This window comes from Hipposideros armiger, unplaced genomic scaffold (assembly GCF_001890085.2).
Source record: "Hipposideros armiger isolate ML-2016 unplaced genomic scaffold, ASM189008v1 scaffold_1097, whole genome shotgun sequence".
Lineage (NCBI taxonomy): Eukaryota > Metazoa > Chordata > Mammalia > Chiroptera > Hipposideridae > Hipposideros > Hipposideros armiger.
The window spans coordinates 291,897-312,458 of record NW_017732447.1 but is presented as its reverse complement, the minus strand read 5'-3'; the positions used below and the strand labels follow the sequence as shown (position 1 = coordinate 312,458).

At 34.6% G+C, this 20,562-nt stretch overlaps 1 protein-coding gene across 4 annotated transcripts; it reads right to left on the bottom strand.

The window, feature by feature from the left end:
• Window positions 1-1,732: 1,732 nt before the first annotated feature.
• Window positions 1,733-20,484, bottom strand: BKGD (beta-keto-L-gulonate decarboxylase). 4 transcript variants are annotated; one of them, XM_019632197.1, is made up of 9 exons: window positions 20,397-20,481; window positions 14,799-14,950; window positions 12,213-12,311; window positions 9,185-9,258; window positions 8,898-8,999; window positions 7,767-7,943; window positions 5,378-5,527; window positions 3,677-3,793; window positions 1,733-2,728 (listed from the first exon to the last, which is right to left on the bottom strand). In XM_019632197.1, exons 2-9 carry the CDS (start codon window positions 14,851-14,853, stop codon window positions 2,555-2,557), a joined length of 948 nt encoding a protein of 315 aa, XP_019487742.1. In that variant the 5' UTR covers window positions 14,854-14,950; window positions 20,397-20,481; the 3' UTR covers window positions 1,733-2,554. The 4 variants fall into 4 exon arrangements, with proteins under 4 accessions (XP_019487742.1, XP_019487743.1, XP_019487745.1 ...); XM_019632198.1 differs by lacking the exon at window positions 20,397-20,481 and adding an exon at window positions 20,255-20,390; XM_019632200.1 differs by lacking the exon at window positions 20,397-20,481 and adding an exon at window positions 15,596-15,765.
• Between the last annotated feature and the right edge of the window lie 78 nt (window positions 20,485-20,562).

Genomic DNA, 20,562 nt, shown 5'->3' with positions numbered 1-20,562 from the left:
GTTATCGCATATATTTTAGAATCAACTGGTGAGGTTCTATGAAAAGCCCTACTGGCATTGAATTGAATTTATAGCTTTGAGAAGAATTGATACTTTTATGAGATTGCATCTTCCTATTGTTAACTACTTTTTGGCACTTATTTAAATTTTCAACAGTTTTATGATTTTCTCCATAAAGGTTATGTGTAACTTTTGTTAAATAAAAATATTACTGTGTACTTTTGATAACATTGTACTTGATAGCTTTTTCACATTTACGTTTTTGTTTCTTGTTGGTATACAGAAATACAACCCATTGTATATTGAGCTTATATTTAGGAACCTTTTAGAACTCAGTCTAATAATTTCACTATAGGTCCTCTTTGGTTTTCTAAGAATTCAATCACGTTTTCTAAAAAGCTTATTTTTTTCTTCCTTTTCAGTAGTTACACTTATTCTTTCTTTCCTTTCCTTTTTCCTGGTTGAAACTCCAATATTTCATGATATTGAGCATCCATGTCACATTCCTAATTTTAGTGAATATGGCATATAATTTTGTGAATGTATGTGTGTGTGTGTGTGCATTTTTAATTGCTTCTCAGAGATCCTATTGTGTTCATAGTGGCCTCCTTGCTGTTTCTTGAACATACCAAATTTTCTTTTCCTCTGGGCCTTTGAATCTACCAGGAAGGATGTTTTTCCAAATAACTTAATGGCTCACTTCATTTCTTTCAGGTTTTTGCTCAGATGTCTATCAGAGGCTTTCCCTGAACTCCCTATATAAAACGTTTAACACAGAGTCAGCTTCCATTTTTGATGTTTGACTGCTGACAGCTATTAAGCCTTAAACCACGTTTTCTTCCCCTTCTGCCCCACATTTGGGCAAGTTGATAAGAAAGCCTGGCTGCTCCTTCCTTCCACGCCTGTGAGAAATTCAGACTTCATGCGGCACCGTCAACCTGGCCCTCCCCTCTAACCACCATAAAACCCCCAAGCCAGTCTCCTTTCCCTGTTCTCTCAAGCCACTTTTGGACTTGCTTGGGAGCTGCCTCACTTTCCCCAGAGAGCCTCATTATATAAATAAGAAACCCTTTCATATGTGTGTGTGTGTGTGTTTAAATTTTGGGTGGGTAGTCCATTCTGTCTCAATGTAGGAGGCCACAACAAAATAGCAGCCACCTTTACAGTCCATCCAATGCTTTACTTTTCTTCATTGCACTTGATACCACCTGACATTATTATAGATTTACTTATCTGCTTATTAATTTGTCTTTCCTACTGTATAAATGATTGAATGCTAGATCCTAGCATCTAGTGATATATCTGGCATAATCATCCACCCATTTATTCATTCAACCAATATATATTGAGTGCCTACTTTGGCTAGGCACTGTTAAAGACTAGTGCTATTGTGGTGATCAATACTGTTGCCCTCATAGAGCTTACATTCCAGATGGTCAGGGTAGGTGTTCAATACGTACTTGTTAAATGAATGAATACGAGCATTAATATTTTTGTTGGAAGAATATTAAAAAGAAACACAATATCACATTAGGAATATAAAATTTTTATTCACATTTTTGCTACAAACTAGTTATTTTAAAATAATATTTAGTAATTTATACTCAAAGGACATGTAATAGCTAACATCCAAAGAAGACAAAAAATATTTTTTGAAAATTTATTATGTGCTTAGTACTAAAGAGCTCCTAAATCTGTATATTGTTAGCATTGGTAAAATTAGAAAGTTGATTTTTGGCTAATGATTATTATAGGAGAACATTGAGGAAAATTTCAACCATAATTAGTAAGAGTATAATTTTTATATTTCACGAAAGACAGTGGTCATGTTTAGCAATAGCCTCATTTATAAAGTACACTCACTTCAATGTTGTATTTTGATGCTGTTTCTTTTCCCTTCTCTTCTTACAAATAACCAACCAGGCACTAACTGCTTCCAGTTGGCAATCCAAACAAAGGAGGAATCATGGCTAACCATCTAGTTGCTAATGTTTGTGAAAGGCAAATTGCAAACTGAGTGTGGTGCAACTGCACCAAAAGGGGTAAAGTTACTCCCTCTGACCACCTTATTCCATGAAAAAAGTATACTCTGACTTCTAAAATGGATTTTTAATATTCAATACAAAGATTCAACAACTATCAAAATTTCCAACATTGATTTTTCTAATACTCAGAAAGATCCAATTAGCAGTTGTGAGACTAATTTGGAAAATTTAATAATGTTAAACAAATGTAAGTTATTACTATTAAATAGTAAAAATAATCAATCACATAATTCCAGATCATGTTTATATTTAAGGTATAAATATAGGACTGATTTTTAGAATAAAAAAATAACGAAGAACATGTCCATTATGTATCTTTGTTCCCAATAAACTTTGCAGATAGATCTACAAAATAATACAGAGCCATGTCAACATACGTTTCATTTCAAAGCCCAAAAAAATAGGGTGTAAGTAGTGAGATCATTTCTATTGGATTTTATATATGTATCAATGAATTAATCAATCAATTAACCTTAGTTAATCATTTCTTTTTCTAAATATCAGTTGATTTAATCTCGCCCAAATGAATGGGTCTCTTTTGGTTGGTCAATGCGATAGAGAAACTCTGCAGGTAAGAAGTAGCCATGATATTCCACTGTTTCTGGGGTAGTGTCATAATGGTAGTGTCCCCCTTCTCCATGATGACTAAAACAGTGAGTGTGCTCCAGTCGCAAATCAAACCCCTAGGATGACAGACAAGCTGTTAATACTGAAATTTTGGATAGAATTTATTTAAGGGAGAGGGAGACCTTTTTAAATTTATGTTAGTTTTTATTTTATCGTTTAGGTAGGTAATACATTCACATGATTCAAAATTCAAAGGGTGAAAAAGGATATATTCAGCAAAAAAATCTTTCCATCTCCTGACCTCACCACTCACTTTTTTTTCCTTGCAGGCAACCAATGTAAGCAGTTTCTTCTATATCCTTCTAGGAAGATTTATTTTATTTTATTTTTTTACTCAAATGGTAGCACTCTACATAATGTGTTGTATATTGCTTTTCTTCATTTAACAGTATAGCTTTGAGATCTTTGTATATCAGATCATAAAAGAGCTTCCTTATTCTTTTACACCAATGTGATATTCTACTGTATGTAGGTACTACTTTTCAATTGATGTTTAGATTATTTTCAATTCTTCTATTATAGCAATGCTGTCATGAATTAATTACCTTTTAAGTAATCATTTTACACACTTAGGCAAGTATGTAATATTCCTAGACATGTAATCATTGGAACAAAATATATCACTAGTCAGTATTTTGGTAGATATTTGCTTTGAATTGGTCTATATTATAATGTTTTTTTTCTAGTGCGTAGTATTAGAATATAATGAAGAGTATAATGAACAGCAAATAAAATGATAGGAGACCTGAATCCTATCATGATTCTGCTATTTAATAACATGACTTGGGTGTTATAATGCCTGTGCCTTCATTTTCTCAAAGGTAAAATCTGCTCTGCCTAACTTACAGGGTTGTTAGCCACCTGCTCCCTTATCTTTGAAAATAATTCTAGAGACTCTCCTAGTTCTTAAAAAAACAAAAAGTGCTTAATTCTAAAAAAATATACTAAAAATTGAGCATTATCATTGTGCTATGCTGCAATATAAAAAACAGACGTAGACTTACTGGGTCTCTGGAGACAAAAACTGGCAGACAAACCAAAGGAGCCTTCATCTCATAAAAACGCAACCATTTATTCACCTCTTCATCAGAGTTCAATGGGCAGGAAGAAAATTCTGCAGGCTACAATAAAAGATCATTAAACAAGTAAACATAATATTGAAAATTAAAATTTTATATTAAGTTAAAAACTTTAAGCCTTCTTATACATTCTACTGACTATCTTTGGCATCAAAAGAAGTTACACACCCTAGTTTTCAAACGGATCAGTGTGTACACACTAAAACATAAATGAATAAATGAAGGAATGAGTCCATTATATTTTTACTTTTCATAGCCTCAGTTTTTCTATGAATATATCCTCATCCTAATCTTAAATGTCATCCTATATTTATTCAAGTACACAATATTTTATTATTAACTATAATTACCACAATGTGTATTAGATTTCTAGAACTTAATTCACTTATAACTGAAAGTTTGTACCCTTTGACCAAATTTTCTCATTTCCTCCCACTGTCACTCCCAAGCCCCTGACAACCACCATTCTACTCTGTTTCTCTAATTTGGACTTTTTTAGATTTCACATATAAGTGATATCGTGCAATATTTGTCTTTCTGTTCTTATTTCACTTAGTATATAATGTCCAAGCTCATCTACATTATTGAAATGGCAGGATATCCTTCTTTTTTAAGCCTGAAAATTTTTATTTATATATATATATATATATATAATTAGATAGGTAGATAGGTAACAATTTCTTTGTCCATTCATCCATTGACAGATACTTAGGCTGTTTCCGTAATTTGGCTATTGTGAATAATGCTGCAGTGAACATAGGGTGCAGATTATCTCTTCAAGACGCTGATTTCATTTCCTTTCGATAAATACCCAGAAGTAGAATTGCTGGATCAAATGGTAGTTATGTTTAAAAACATTTTTTTGAGGTACCTCTATTCTGTTTCCCATAATGGCTGTACAATCTTATAATCATTTGCTATTTACAAATAGATTTGTCCATAATTTTCTTGTAAATAATTTGGAAAAGTAAGTAGTTTCACAAATGTTATATCTTTCTTTGCAGGATCAGCTGGCTTGCCATTTAAAATTATCAGTATAAAAAAACATTAAAACAAAATGTTTTCTAATGGTTTTACTGATAAAAAGAAAATAAAGTTGTACTCACTTTTATACTTCATTCATTCATTCATTCATTCACCTACATAAAACCATTTTAAAAGTCCTGAATGCCCTGGGTCTGTCTTCCTATAATATTCTATGCTTAATGTCTTATAAACTTATTATATTTAGCCTATAAGATTGTCATTTTCATGAGTTCTTTCCCCCAAACCACAACTATCCTAATAGCAAAGTCTATGTATTGAGTTTGGGATTCTGGCAGTAAAAATTATAATCAGTTTTTCAGGCTTACATTCACATCTATCTGGATCTTAAAAGCAAACACATTGAAAAGAAAGTTCTAACACATTCACATGAAAAAGGACTAGCTAGATGTTATCACACAATATGATTTACAGTATTGTTTGTCATTTAAATTTAAAGTGATACAATCTAGTAAAAGGATTTGTTCAGGGTATCTTTAAAAGTAGAATTCTCAATGTATATTAAAAGAATCCTTAAGATCTTAAGCATGTGCATACACGCATACCACACACGCATGCATTCATGCAACCACAGGCCCTTACCATAACGTGAGTCTTCGCTTTTCCCTTCTGAATTACAAAAGTACCTCCCATCCCTACAGGCTTATCTCCATAATGGTTTTCAAGAGTCTGTCTCATACAAGTCACAAAATTAAGTATTCCAGTTCTTCTTTTGGCTTTCACCTCAATGACCTAGAGAGGACATAAATATGCATACCATTGTTCTAAGGTACAAAATTTTATGTAAATAACTACCAGAGTGAAACATTATATAATCTAATGCCATCAAGCAACTATTCACTGTGTGCTTAGAGTACCCAAATATGAGTTGAGGTATCTCAATTCTTTGTTAAGTCTTGATCAATTTTACATATATATGTAAACATTTACATATATATATATATAATCCTGATCAACTTTACATATATATATTTACATATATAGTCTTTATCAATTAGTCTTGATCAATTTTACGTAAAATTGATCAAGACTATATATATGTAAATATATGTATGTAAAATTGATCAAGACTTAACAGAGAATTGAGATATATACCGTATTTGCCGGCGTATAAGACGACTGGGCGTATAAGACGACCCCCTAACATTTCCACTCAAAATACAGAGTTTGTTATATACTTGCCGTATAAGACTACCCCCTCTTCCGCACACCTTCCACACACCAAATAAAAGGTAAAACAATATCAGATTTGATTTGGCCCACTGAAGTGCAAACAAGCGTATTGTATTTCGTGTCACCACATAACCGTTTTGGCGATGTTGAGCCACCATGTCTGCTACATGTTTTTTGAGTTCTGGCCAGTGTGGGGTGCCTCTTCTTAATGCACACTTACCCCTTGGCATACTCTTTAATGCTTTCTCATTTGATTTCCAGTCCCGAACCATCTTTTCTGTTACTCCATATTGTCTTGCAGCAGCACAATTATTATTTTCCTTAGCAAAGTTTATAACTTTCAGTTTAAAATTTGCATCATACTTCTTTCTTTTGGCTGGTGCCATGATAGGGATGATAGGGGTTTGACTGGTCGACATTTTCTATGCTGTACTGTACAATGGTGCAGTATTGTGGTTGGTTGTTGGCTGTATACAAAGCCTGATTTGATTGGTCCCTGCTCCCTGTTTGCCCGCCCTGTCACTATAGCAGTCTGGTCCACCCTTGCATCAGCATCTCCCTGGGACCTCACTAGTGCGCAAGTGCGAGCTCTTCAACATTCTAACAGGCACCATGATAGCGCAAAATCGCAAATCTTCTTCAATGCATATGTAAAGAAATATACGGTAACCCGAATTTACCACACTCGCAAAATCGCATAACAGCCGAGCATACACCCAGCAGCGCTGCTGATGCCTGAACGGTATGTGGAATGAAGTGGGCGGGCATCGGGAGGCCACTATGGCACGGGGCAAGCACTATGGGCAGTCTATCTGAAGTGTACCTGGCGTATAAGACGACCCCCCACTTGGAGGCATATTTTTCAGGGCCAAAAAATCGTCTTATACGCCGGCAAATACGGTATATATATATATATATATATATGTATATAAAATTTACTCTAATAATAAGTCTTATTCATGCTTTCTTGGACTGAGAAAGAGTGATAGCTAAATCCTATACTGAACTCTAGAGATTCTTATCATTATATGTCAATGTGGTCAAAGGTTAAGAATTTCCTGGCTTAAAAGTTATTGCTTACTAAGTATTATTCTTAACCTAGTTTTTAAATGAGACTTTTGCTCTGCCTATTGTACTCTCTGAATCTTTCATAACTGGGGTTATTTAATTGCAGGTGGGTGGGGAGAAATGATTTCAATTTCTCACTTCCTTTAAAATTCTGGACTTATGTTACCTTCACTTTTTACGTATTTTTACTTCACTGCCTCATTTCTCAAAGTAGCTGAAGTACCTATCTGTGCTTACAAAATCAGAATTTTCACAAGTGCTAAAACTGAAATCAACTTTTTGTGTACTAATAGGAAGTAAATCTGAAGTGAGGCATTAACTTTTCTTACCTCCTTGCTATAATTTTTGGCTACCATCATTTCTATCTAGTTTAATCAATGGTCTGGAACGAATGAATTACATATATACTAACTATAGGTAGATATTATCTATATTAGCTACCTGGTTCATCTATTTGACTAACTCACTCCCCACATGAATATCCTGTTACCTTTTAGTTCCTCAGAGAAAAAAAGAGTATTGCTTATTAAATATTATTTTTAACCTCAGTTTTAAATGAGACTTTTTCACTCTGCCTGTAGTACTCTCTGAATCTTTCATAACTGGGCTATTTAAAGAGCTTTGACTTGGGTACTGTGGATTTTCCTTGGAAAACCATATTTTTGGCAATAAAAGTTCAAATTTTTAGCTGAGAACTTTTAAAGAACAACGTTTTTATGAACAAAATCACCTTTCCAGGTTGGCCCTCACTGGCAAAAAGATTAGCCAGTAATGCACACCCAAAATCATGATATTTCTCACTGTATTTCTCTAGTAGGCACCCTCCATCTGCAGGGTTAACACGGGCAAAGTAACTTCCATTTACAGGAGGTTTGTGTTCACTTTCTGTTTGAATGACTGGCATAAACTAAAAAAAGAAAAGTAAGGTAAAATTAGTTAATCCTAGTATGTCTTTACAAACAGAATATCTTGAATAATGTGACACAATTTTATCCTAGACTTTAAGACATTTTATTTCAAGACCTAATAAGAAAACATAAAATATGAAGTATTTAATTTTAGATTCAAAACATGTTAAAGATTTATAAATATCAAAAAACTGAAAAAAAATTTTATAAAATGTTAACAGTATTTCTTACAGTGTTCCTATAACATTGTAACATTTGCTTTAAAATGTCTTAATTTTAAACTATTTTTTTTGCTATCTTGAACACTAGGCAAATTATATTAATGATTCTGCAAAAGCACTTGTATGATTATTGACTAATGGTCACATCTGTAAAGGTTGTGAGAGAATGGGCAGACCGAAGCAGCCATTCATTCTTCTATTCATGAGATGTGAAGAAACAGTGATTTTTTTTTTATGTTGGAAATATATTGACATTCACAGTAATAGATATTTCCTTTTGTAAATAATCATCATAATACTGGAGTAGGCTCCTACTATTTGGTCTGAAAGGGGAAGTTGAGTAGATCATTAAATATTCCATTCATCTTCTGATTGAAAGTTGCTCTCATACCAAAAGCAAAGATTTGCGGAGAAGCTAGGAATCCTCTGATGTATAAGGATTAAAAATTTTCACAATCCAGAGTCCTCAGCAGACCACAGTAGGACCTTGGACTCATCTGTGTATATATCCTAAGAAAATCTGAGCACTAGAAGTTAGTGCTCCATTACAGTTGGACCAACTGGAGCATGTGCTGTGGTCCAAGTCTGTATCAAACAGTATCAAATCTGTAAAGAGATATGACATCAACCACTTATAATTCATTCAGAAAGTAGGATTTGATAGGGCAGTAAAAGGAAAATGGCAAACCAAATGTCAAATCAATAAAATAAAATAATTATATATATGCTGACCTCAGAATTGAATCCAAGGGTCTGAAATGGGCCTGCCCCTGCTCCAAGAATAAAAGCTCCAGGTAGCTTGATTTCTTTTGCAATCTTATTTAGATCATAAACCTATATGAGAGGAAAAAAAGGTTATTTAAATCACAACTTATACGAATTCCCTGGTTTACTTTTTATTACTGAGTCCGTTAACACTTCCTTGCCACATTGGTCAATAGATCCTCTAAAAATAAAAAGAGGAATCAACCCAACTTCTACAATTTTCATGTGAATATGAAGAGTAAAAGTACACTTACTTTTTTTTTATTTACAAGAGGCAATAAGTAAGGCACACCTCCTATTTCTGCAATTCTAGTTTTCCCACAGATGCCTAAAAAAAAAAAGCCATCTTAAAAATAGGCAAACATTTAAGTCAAGTATTATAAAATGCCAGAAGACACTAATTTAAGAGTATATAACTTTTCCATTTTCATAGTTTTACAAATAGTAGGAGTTGAGAGATGTAAGTAACTAGGACCTATGTCCTATTCTAACTACCTGTGACTCCAACATTGTCATTCCAAGCATGATTTGATATAGTTGGTAGCATAAAGATAATAGAAAGTGGATGATAGGGCAAGGGCTAGAATTGGGGCCAAAGCCTGGATTGGATGAGGTTTCTAGAATTAGTATACAATTACGTATTCCTTTAAAAATCTGGGTTTGGCGGGGAGGGGTTTAAATAAAATTGTATTTTAACTTAAAGTATTTTGCTGTGGTAGAATATAATATTAGTTATTTTAGAAATCCATATTGGGAAATCCTCTTGTCAAAGTTGTTTATTCCCAAGGTTTATAAAAATGACAAGTAATGAGAGGTAACTTCATATGTTAGGAACTTTCTACTTACATTTTTAATTAACATCACAGGTATAGCTAGACACAATTTGGGAGAAGGCATTTTATTTTTTAATGTAGAGTGGAAAATAATTACCTTTTGTATTACACAGTAGAGATAACTGCTCTATTTCTTAAGCTATGCACAGGGTAGATGTACAAAATTGTTTTAGATCCCATTATGATTAGGAATTTTGGAAATGTTTTCCATGGGATCAGCAGAAATTACTCATGGATAAAACTTTTTCGTGAGAGTAACACTGAATTTTAGAGAAACCACTACAGGAATATTTTAGTAATCCAGGGAAATGACAAGTAATGAACTAAAAATGGTGACTTGAAGAGACAGGGAAAAGGAAATTAAGAAAAAGAACAAAAAATAGGCAACTATGGTGAAGTAGTGAGTTAAATTTTAGACATGTTGACCTCAAGTTGTCTTTAACATGTAGAAGTAGGTGGAGATGTCCTGTAGATAGCTGGAATTACTGATCTACAGCTAAGAAAAAAAAGAGATCTAGGTGAGATGTGCAGATCCAAATAGTAATTAAAACCACAGGAGTAGATGGAAAAGCCCAGAGAGATTGTATAGAATAAGAAAAGACTGAGAAAAGAATTCAGGAAAACATGAAAATTTAAGAGTCTGCCAGAAAGAAAGAAATCAGGAAAAATGAGGAAGAAAGAACATGGAGGTAGGAATAGCACCAATGAAGAGGCAAAATAACCAAAGACAGAGGAGAACCAAGGGGGAGAGAATGTCAGGCAGCAATGGCCAAACAGTATGAAATATGTAGAGAGATCAGATAATACTAATAAACACACTAAAGTCCTTGAGCAAGACCAGTTCATGTAGAAAGTGCCTAAGTATATTTATGAAAGATCATACATATATGTATATTACATACATACCTGGCTTCCTTAGTATTGTAATTTAAAGACTCAGAAATTATTGACCAGAAAACTCTTTTTCAAAAAGTGTAACCCTTTGGATGACATAACTAAGATTAAAATTTTTTTTTCTTTTTTCCTTGTACTCTTCTGTGTTTTCTGATTTTTAATTATTTATTTACTTAATTTTTTAAGAGGAGAATATATTTTATAATTAGAAGAAACATGGCTATAAAAATTATGCTAAATGCTTTCAAGGTGTGAAGAGAAACTGCTATCTGGTACACAAACCTTCTAAAATTTACAGGTCTACTTAAAAATCAAAGATTGCTTAAATTGGAAAGACCCGAAAATAACATTTAACCCCAATCTGAAGCCCAAATGCAAGAATTGGTTTACTCAGGTAAATGAAAACTGAATGTGGCAGAGAAAGAACTAGAGTCCAGGACTTCTAGGTAAAACTACTATTTAACAAAGATGTCTATTACTTAATAAAAGAATGAGTGAGTGTGAGTGTTTATCTCCAAATTCCTCATCACAGTAGGGTGTAATGTTAGACTTTGGAAGCCGACTGACCAGTATTTGAATCCTGATGTGATTTACACCGAGCTTACTAAGTCTCTCTAAGTTTCAGTTTTTTCATCTATAAACTAGGGCTAGTATCACACACCGAGCTTACTAAGCCTCTCTGAGCTTCAGTGTTTTCATCTATAAACTAGAGCTAGTATCGCCTCGCAGGGTTATTGTAAAAATTAAGACACCAAATATAGGTATCTGTCATACTGACAAATTACATTTACTCAAATATTTACTCAACCAGTATTGATTTCCCTTCCTTCAAACTTTAAACATTGGATGATCATTTGGCAAATTTGTTGAAGGGCTATAAATATTTAATAGATGATTCAGATACAAGGCTTTTAAGATCCCTTCTGGTCTTGAATAATTAAATAAAAACATAAAAATCAAAGTAAGTTTCCATAACAGTCACTTAAGCAATTAAAAACAAAATTCTCATGTGATATCCAAGGATTCCAGCCTATTTGAATATCTATCATATAACTTGTGAAAATTACAAAAGTGCATAAAACACAATACTTTTCCACAAGGGTACAAAATGAAATTTGACCAATATAAAAAAACAGTGAGCACAGAAATTAAGCACAATTTAATTTAAAAGTTAGGACTAATAAAAAAATATTATTAGAATCATTAATGATGCTTAAAACATTTTAAGTCTCATGTCTATGTAGAGCTCCCTTATGTTAAGTTTTCAAATACAGTCTAAATAGAAGGGAAAAGAGGAGAATGTAAACCTTTATAACTGACATCTATTTTAGTCAAAACCCAAAAGGATTATAGTTTGTATGTTTTAACTTTAGAGATATTGGAGTGATTATATATTTCTCAGTGATTCAAAGACAAAAATATAATTTTTCCCTTAAAAAAAAGTTAGGACAATATCCTTCATTTGCAGATAATTTTAGATAATCCTTAAAAATAATTCTAGTTTCAGAAAAAGATTAAGACTAAAACAAAAAAGCTAATTGCAAAAATTGCTTACCTTTTACAGGAAAGGTAAATGGCTCCTTAGTCAAATCAGGGCAATCAACTATAGAGACCTGGACATCAGCAAAGTTATCCTTTAGCCCCTTCTGCAGAACTAATAAAGACAAGGAAAAGGGTTATTGAACATTAGGTAAGAATTGTCACCAAATGAAACCATTCCAATTTTTTTGTCTCACACGTCCAACCTAAACTTACATAATCTAAAAAGAAAGGGAAATGGTCTTATTAATGAATATAGTTTGATGTTAGACACATAATTAATCACAAGATATATTGTAGACTAAGATACATAAATACAAGTATTTATAAATCATAGTGATTATAAACCACTGAAGATAAACACTGCACATAGGTGAGGACTTCCTTTTGTGGAGAATTTGAAAGACCTATTGAAATGTAAATATGTAAACTTAGAAAGTAATTAATTGCATGCAACAATTTTCTTAAAGCTTACAGACCAAATGTTGAGCAAAAGAAGCAAGACGCTATATGATTTCTCTTATATATTTCAAAAACAGGCAACTAATTGATAGAAGTCAGAATAGTGGTTACCTCTTGGGGTGGAAATATTGATGGGGAAAGTGCATGAAAGAGGCTTTTGGAATGCTGGGAACATAGATGGCAATGATATGGGTGTAAATATGTTAAAATTCATTAAGCTATACACTTAAGATTAGTGCACTTTACTGTAGATATGTTGTAACTCAATAAAAATATAAAAGAGCAAACATACGAGGTTGGACAATTAAGTTCACGAACTTGTAACAATGTTGCTAATCTTTTTGGTATCAGAGGGATTACTCATTATGAATTTGTACCAACTAGACAAACAGTTAATCAAATTTACTATTTGGAAGTGCTGAAAAGCCTGAGTGAAGTTAGACAACCTGAACTTTTCACTAAAAATTCATGGCTGTTGCATCATGACAATGCACCAGCTCAATGGCACTGTCTGTGAGGGAGTTTTTAGCCAGTAAACAAATAACTGTATTGGAACACCCTCCCTACTCCCCTGATCTGGCCCCCAATGACTTCTTTTTTAACCCGAAGATAAAGAAAATATTGAAAGGAAGACATTTTGATGATGTAATATGACAGACAACAGCTCTGATGGCCATTCCAGAAAAAGAGTTCCAAAATTGCTTTGAAGGGTGGCCTAGGTGCTGGCATCAGTGCATAGCTTCTCAAGGGGAGTACTTTGAAGGTGACTGTAGTGATATTCAGCAATGAGGTATGTAGCACTTTTTCTAATGAGTTTGCATACTTAATTGTCCGACCTTGTAGATGTCTCAAAGTTATAAATTTAAGAGTAATGTACTTTTAAGGATGAAAAGTTCCTATGAAAATTTCTCTGATAGTAGTGTCACCCATTAGTTTAGGTCTTATAGAATCAGACTCTCTAAAAACATGAAGTCATCCTAAATCTAGCCTTATAGATATTCCATACCAGATCTGTTGTCTATATAAGGAAATTAACCAAATCAACTGGAAAATTCCCCTATTAGTCTAGACTAATGACTATAGACTTATAAATAAGAATTAAGATTCAATGTGTGGAAATATACTAAAATCTATTTTTCACCAATTACGAAGGGATCAAGTTCTTGCTATAAGATATTCTATAAAAACTAAAAATAAATTTTAACCCAAAAAACATAGACTCCATTTCTATTTTGTAGTGAATATATGCTTTATATATAGAAGGAAAATAGAAACATAAGCACACAAGAGAAGAAAGGTATTCAAAGAAAAGATTCCTAGCTGTCCTATCAGGGAAGACAGAAAGACTGAATAGAAAAGAAATACAGTCAAAGAATTCTAGCAATACAGATTGTTTACTAGCTACCATTTAATTTAGGAAAAAATAAGGTTATAAGAGGAGAGCTGCAACCAAGCAAAACATTGAGTACACTCTTGACTTCAACCTGAGAGATGAACTACCAGGACAGATACAGTTTGAGAAATAAGGGTAGGTTTTATAGTTACCATCAGAATACAACCTAAAGGTTGTCAAATGTTTGCATTCTGACGGGCTATACAGTTTTGAATTAGTACTATTCCTGGCTTCGTTTTATATTCCTATTTTTATTTTCTATCTCCCTTCTAATTAATCTTGTGAGGCTGCCTTAAATTCTTGTTTGAACAAAGTGAAATACATAAAAAATATATGCATATGAGAGAAATAAGCAAGTTCATTGGCAATCTTATCATATCAGGAGAGGGGTAAAAAGTATATTGGGAACATGATTAAAACCACAGATTATATAAAGAATATTGTAACTGGTAAAAAGTTAATAAAGCAAAATTGTGCAACTCTTTGGGCATCATACATACTTAAATCTTGGATTATATTTACTTTCATTCTGTAAAGTAGGTATCTTAACAAGAACCTTCAAATAGTGAGTCTGCTTTTTTTGAAGGGGCAAAATCTTGGACTTTCTCAATTAAAATAGTACAGAACAGATCCCGAAATACTCTGTATTGAAAGTATTATTGCACAAATAATTTCTTAGAATATTTTTGGTTTGTAATTTTTTTCCTTAGAATAATTAAAAAAACTCAAAGTTAGTATTGTATTTACCTCCAACAAGCTCCTCTAAACTTGGCACATGAAAGGAATACTCAGCACAAGCCATTTTCTTTCTTCTTTAGGTGTCAGGATGTACAAATAAAGCTACTGTAGGCTAATTATCACAGGAGTTAATGGTGCAACCAACAGGGACAGTTGCTGCTCTGGAAATGAACATTAAGAGTTCAGTTATATTAAGAGGGCAAAAGGGCATTAGGGTTTCTGTCCTCACAAAAAGGCAACCACAGCTAGTATTTAATTCCAGGTAAGAAATGTCCAAGTAACCTCTTAATTCTGATACTTTAAAACAGTTGACATTTAAAGTTGAAAGACAACACAAAATGCAAACCAAGAGGGCACAAAGTTCATTTTCTTTAGTTACATATCTGGATTGAACACGGAGTTTCCTATTCGTTTGTGTAAGGAATATAGGTCCAGAAGCAAAAGGTAGTTACTGAGGTTTATGAATGTATTTAAATGGTTGCAGATAACAGTATAGGATGCTTAAGTACTTCTACAATAGATCATTTGTGTTTTCCATATTTGACATTTAGGTTAAAAATTAAGTTTCTTAAATTATCACTTTTACAAAAGAAAATTTAAGTTACTAAGAGAAATGGAAACTTCTACAAATGATTAGCTTTTGAAATTCAAATTACTTTCATTTACAAATAAACATACTTTCTTGGTAAGCAGCTTTAATGTTCAATTATTTTGATAACCTAACCAATTGTAACAATATTTTAAAAATATATGCTAAGTATATTTTACAATAAGTAGGCATATATACACAGAAATTAGTATCTTACCACAAATGTTCAGGTGATGAGGTATGCAAGCAGAGGGAGATAAATAAAATGAAGGCAAAAAAAAACCCAAACAAAAAACCAAAAGTAATAAGGTGGGTGGGGAATCCCACTCCAGGCCAGATGCAACAAGGAATAAAGAATAAAGGCAAAACTCTTGAGAGTCTCTCTAACAGCACTTTGGAGTTCTCATTAAAATTGTTAATGGAAAACCTCATTAATCTGAACAGTCTTTGGTACATGATTAACTTAGTAAGTGAAAGGTGACCTTTAGCATCACTGAAAAATTCTCTCAAAACTTCTTTTTAATTTTTCCAAAGATTCACAGGTTTGTTAGAAATTGGGTGTTAGTTCTGATGATAATTTCAACAATACATTCCCTACAAACATGCTATTGCATACATTTAGGGCTTGACATTTACTTTAGTACTTTATCAAATACCAACTTTTATTCTTTAATTACATATGCATAATCTGATCTCATATAAAATATAAACTGTTGATAATGGGCCCCAAGTCCTATATAATCATAATCCAATTTTCTCAAACATTTTTAATTGAATAATCTATAATTGTTCAGGAATTAGACATTTTAACTTTTGAAATAATTTCAGATGGACAGACAATACATAAAAATAATTTCTGTATACTTTTTACCTAGATTTCTCAAGGGTTAACATCTTACTATATTTTCTTTATAGAAACCAGCAAGTACTAATAAAGAACATGTCAAAATCTGTTCAGTGAATACCACATTTATAATGAGGATTATAAAAGCACTCGAGATATTTCTACTTTAGGAATAATAAAGACTCAAGTTTAAATTCAAACCTGATTTTACACCCTTTAAAAGAAAATCAGTTTTGTTTTTTTTCTTCCCCTAACCCACCAGAATAGAAACAAAGTCCAACCCTGAGGGGCTTCAGCCTAAATAATTGGTTTAGAAATGTAGAACTTCAGGCCCCCCAACATCCCAGAAGGCAGTATGGTAGTGTGTTTATAGTGTGAGTGGGACAGAGGAGGTTGGAGGTGGAGTGATGAGAGAAGGGGATTAGAAAGGTTCTAATACAAACTCAGTGGCCCCAGGAGGACAGCTTTGGGCCATAAGGAGGCATACAATATTTACTCTTCATATTCCATTGTTGGGAGTCAGTGGCCCAGAGATAGGGTCTAGAGCAGTGGTTCTCAACCTTCCTAATGCCGCGACCCCTTAATACAGTTCCTCATTTTGTGGTGACCCTCAAACATAAAATTATTTTCGTTTCTACTCTATAACTGTAATTTTGCTACTGTTATGAATCGTAATGTAAATATCTTTTTGTTTTCTGATGGTCTTAGGCGACCCCTGTGAAAGGGTCATTTGACCCCCAAAGGGGTCGCGACCTACAGGTTGAGAACCGCTGGTCTAGAGAAAGGAAGAATATGGAAATAGGCAGTTGGATAAGTGCAGCTGCAGAAATGCCTAAAGGGGTAAACCAACTATGGCAACCAACAGTTTATTAACTGTATATTATGTACCAGACACTGTTAGATACTTTACATTCTCCAAAACCTCTCACAAGCATGTAGATGTTATCCTTCTCATTTCATAAAAGAGGAAATTGGCTAAAGAGACTACATTATTGACTTGAGATCACTCAGCAATTAATTTGCAGAAACAGAATTCAAACCAAGTCCAGCCTACTGTAAAGCCAGAACTCATCATTTGATATGTGGGTTAACTGGTGAAGGAATGACACATTTCAACTCATAACAGGGAAGAATTTGTATAGAGTGATCTTACAGCACTCAGAATGTTAGGGGTAGATGTTGGAAAATCACCTCTGAGATTACTCATAGGGCCGGACGCCAAGGTTAAACTCTAATCAATAAAAACAACTGTCATGAGGGCTGAAAGACCACAAAGAAAATTGACAGGCCTAGGAAGTTCAGACTTAGACGCAGGCGATTTAAGTCTAGAATATGTCCTTTTCCTGACTGTTACTTTTTAGCATAGTACAAAACACACCCCTGGGAGATTTTATATGCTAATAAAACACACTACGCATGAAGCTGTATGTTAGAATATGTATGTCCACTATGCCTGCACAAAAAAGTAGTCATGTGAAAACAGCGGGCAGAAACCAGCAGTTTTCCCCGTGCAAACAAGAACAAAGAACTGAGAAATTTATGAAAGGCGGACTCAAAGCCCAGATGAGGAGCCACTCCAGTATGAGTTGTGAGCTCCCTTGATGCATCAAGCCATCTTCAGATTTTTTTTTTCAGGAAAAGATAGTTTATTAGAAGAAAAAATACATTTCAAAGAAGCAGAAGGGGACCCGAGCAGTAGAGAATGGCTCAAGGGCTATTAGAAGAGAAAGTACACTCCAAAGAGTTTGGAGCAGGCTGAGCAAAGGAAACTCGAAAGGCTCAAAAGAGGACAAGGCCAAGGGCCAGGGCCAGGGCCAGGGCCAGGGAGTCATTATTAGGAAAAAAAGTACACTCCAAAGAGTTTGAAGCTGGCCCTGAGCAGAGACAAGGCTCAAAACACTCAAAAGGCCGCCATCTTCAGATCTTTAATAAAAATTCTTTTCTCCTTTACTGACAACCTCTTATTTCATTATTTCTCTAGCGATTTCCATCCTGGGAGAACTGAAAACCCAACCCAAAAGTTGGGTAACAGGAGTATACCTGTGACCATCTGTTGCTCTGTCTCTTCCCCCTAGACCAGCGGTTCTCAACCTTTCAAAGGGGTCGCCTAAGACCATCAGAAAACACGTATTTTCGATGGTCTTAGGAACCGAGGCACCGCTCCTCTATCCATCTCCAGGCCCATATGCAGATACGCCCACATATGAGTACCCGGCGACCCCTGTGAACAGGTTGAGAACCGCTGCCCTAGACTGTGATCTCTGTAGATAGGACTGTGATCAGGCAGCATCCCATCCAGTAAGTAGAAGGGCGCTCCCAGGGGTTGTACAAAATGGAAGGTTTTTATAAGCAGAAGGGTGTGGCAGGCAAGTTACTAGCAAAAGAACAGAAAGGGTTATTTTTAGGCCAGGTCATCTTTTGGGGTAAAGAGAATGCCAGGGGGTTTATGAAGCAGATTACCTCACTATTTTAGATCAACATATTCTATATATACTGATTGCTTTAAAATTCCGCTCCTGGGAAGGGCTGAAATTGCAATTAGTTATTAGGCTTTGACTTGATGAATGGGCTTAGCAAAAGTGACTCCATTCTGTCTTGTTTCTTTTTCTAGGACTTCCAAGTGTGGAGCAAACAGTGGGCACCAATTCAGCTTTAACTATTTATTGAACATTAACAATGTACCAGACTCAAGGCTCGGGGACAGGGCTGGCTTCATGGGTGTGCAACTAGGGTAGTTACACAAGGCAATATGCTCAGAATGGCATTTGGTTTAACGTTCTGTTGTCACCATCTTGAAATTCTTCATGTTATATTTGAACTTTTGTTTAAGACTGATAGGACAGCGGAGCGTGCTTGGGATGAGAGGAGAGAGGCACAATGTGCACGCCCACCACCATTCCTAATTACCCCCATTCACATAGCATTAGTGAAGCCAGGTAAGCATAGAATTCTGGTGGACTGATGATCCATGGAGGTTTAGGACTCAAAGTCCCCAGATCCCATAGTACTGGTAGAGTGTACATCAAAAAGTAAAATAAATACAGGTGAGTTAGCATTTTCCACTGTTCTAGTAAGAATAGATGTTCACATGAGTTATGAAATATGAATTGTGAAATTTCAGTGATTCTGCATACAAGTTAAATGTCCTTATATGTGTATTTAAAACTGGCATTGCACAATATAAAGAATGGTAAAATTCATGCTAATAATTTAAATTTAAAATTTTTTCTTAAAGAATTAAATAGCAAATTGATGCTAATAATTAATAGCATAATTAATAACACAATGATGCTTTCAATAATAACAAACTTACACTTTTCCCCTGATTTTTGAACAAGGGACCCTGCATTTTCATTTTGTACTGAGCCTTACAGATTATATGGCCAGGCATGCTCCTGAATATGGCAGTAAGATATGCGATACCTGTCCCGGAACTTACAGTATTTCCTAGACTGGAAATGCCTGAAGGATTAGACTTTTTATGCCTGGGATTGTTCAATATTTGGGGCAAAACTGAGTGAAGAGACCAGATTACCTTCCATGTCTGTCCAATCCTGAGATGACACTAACTATAAACTAAAACTAGACCGCTTTACTGCTTTATCTTATGATAAAAGAGGTATGAAAGTGGACAAATCAAACCAGCTAATTCCTTTTTGTAACTACTTTGGGGGAAAAAAACCACCAAAAGTAAGCTAGTTTAAGCTGTTTTAACACTCAGTAACTGCTCCGGGAACTAAGGGGGAAAAACTGAGGGGAAAAAATTGTTTTCTCTTGTGATATGTTAATCACCTCCTGGGAAGCTGACCCTCAGTTTGAAGTGAAAGAGGGAGCTAACAAGTCCAAAGGTGGAGAGAGGGATTGGGTGTGCCATGGAGTAACACTGGCTTCTAGTACAAAGGTTACATATTTTGGGTAATGGTCAAAGCATGCTCCTTTCACAATTTAACAGAGAACATTTATTTGAAGACAAAAGTAGATATAATATGACAAGACACACTCGGCACCACACACACACACCCCTATACACACCGTGGACCACAGCTCAGCAAACGCGAGACCACCGGAAACAAATCAGGCTGAGTAGCTGTTTCCTCTCAGTTCGCATCCATTCCGTTCACTTGATCCCACAATTTTTGTCATTTGCTGAAATGCTCTCTGCTGTTCCACTTACCAAATGGGTTAGGGAAACATGCACCTGAATCCTGCCTCTGTCGACTCCGCCTCCTCTGTGTTCCCTAAGGCTCCGCCCACTTTTAATCGCCCCTCCCCCCCGGGATCAAAATGGCGTCTGCTCCCGCCTCTCTCTTTCCGGAAGTAAACCGTTATCGCGAGATTTC

Excerpts from the sequence above, each read along its gene's own strand:
- BKGD (XM_019632197.1), bottom strand. The coding sequence starts at position 14,853 with ATGGCTTGTGCTGAGTATTCCTTTCATGTGCCAAGTTTAGAGGAGCTT. Across the intron at positions 9,259-12,212 it reads ATTTACCTTTCCTGTAAAAG|GCATCTGTGGGAAAACTAGA; the intron begins GTAAGCAATTTT and ends TTTTTTTTTTAG. Across the intron at positions 2,729-3,676 it reads TTTTTGTCTCCAGAGACCCA|GGGTTTGATTTGCGACTGGA; the intron begins GTAAGTCTACGT and ends CTGTCATCCTAG.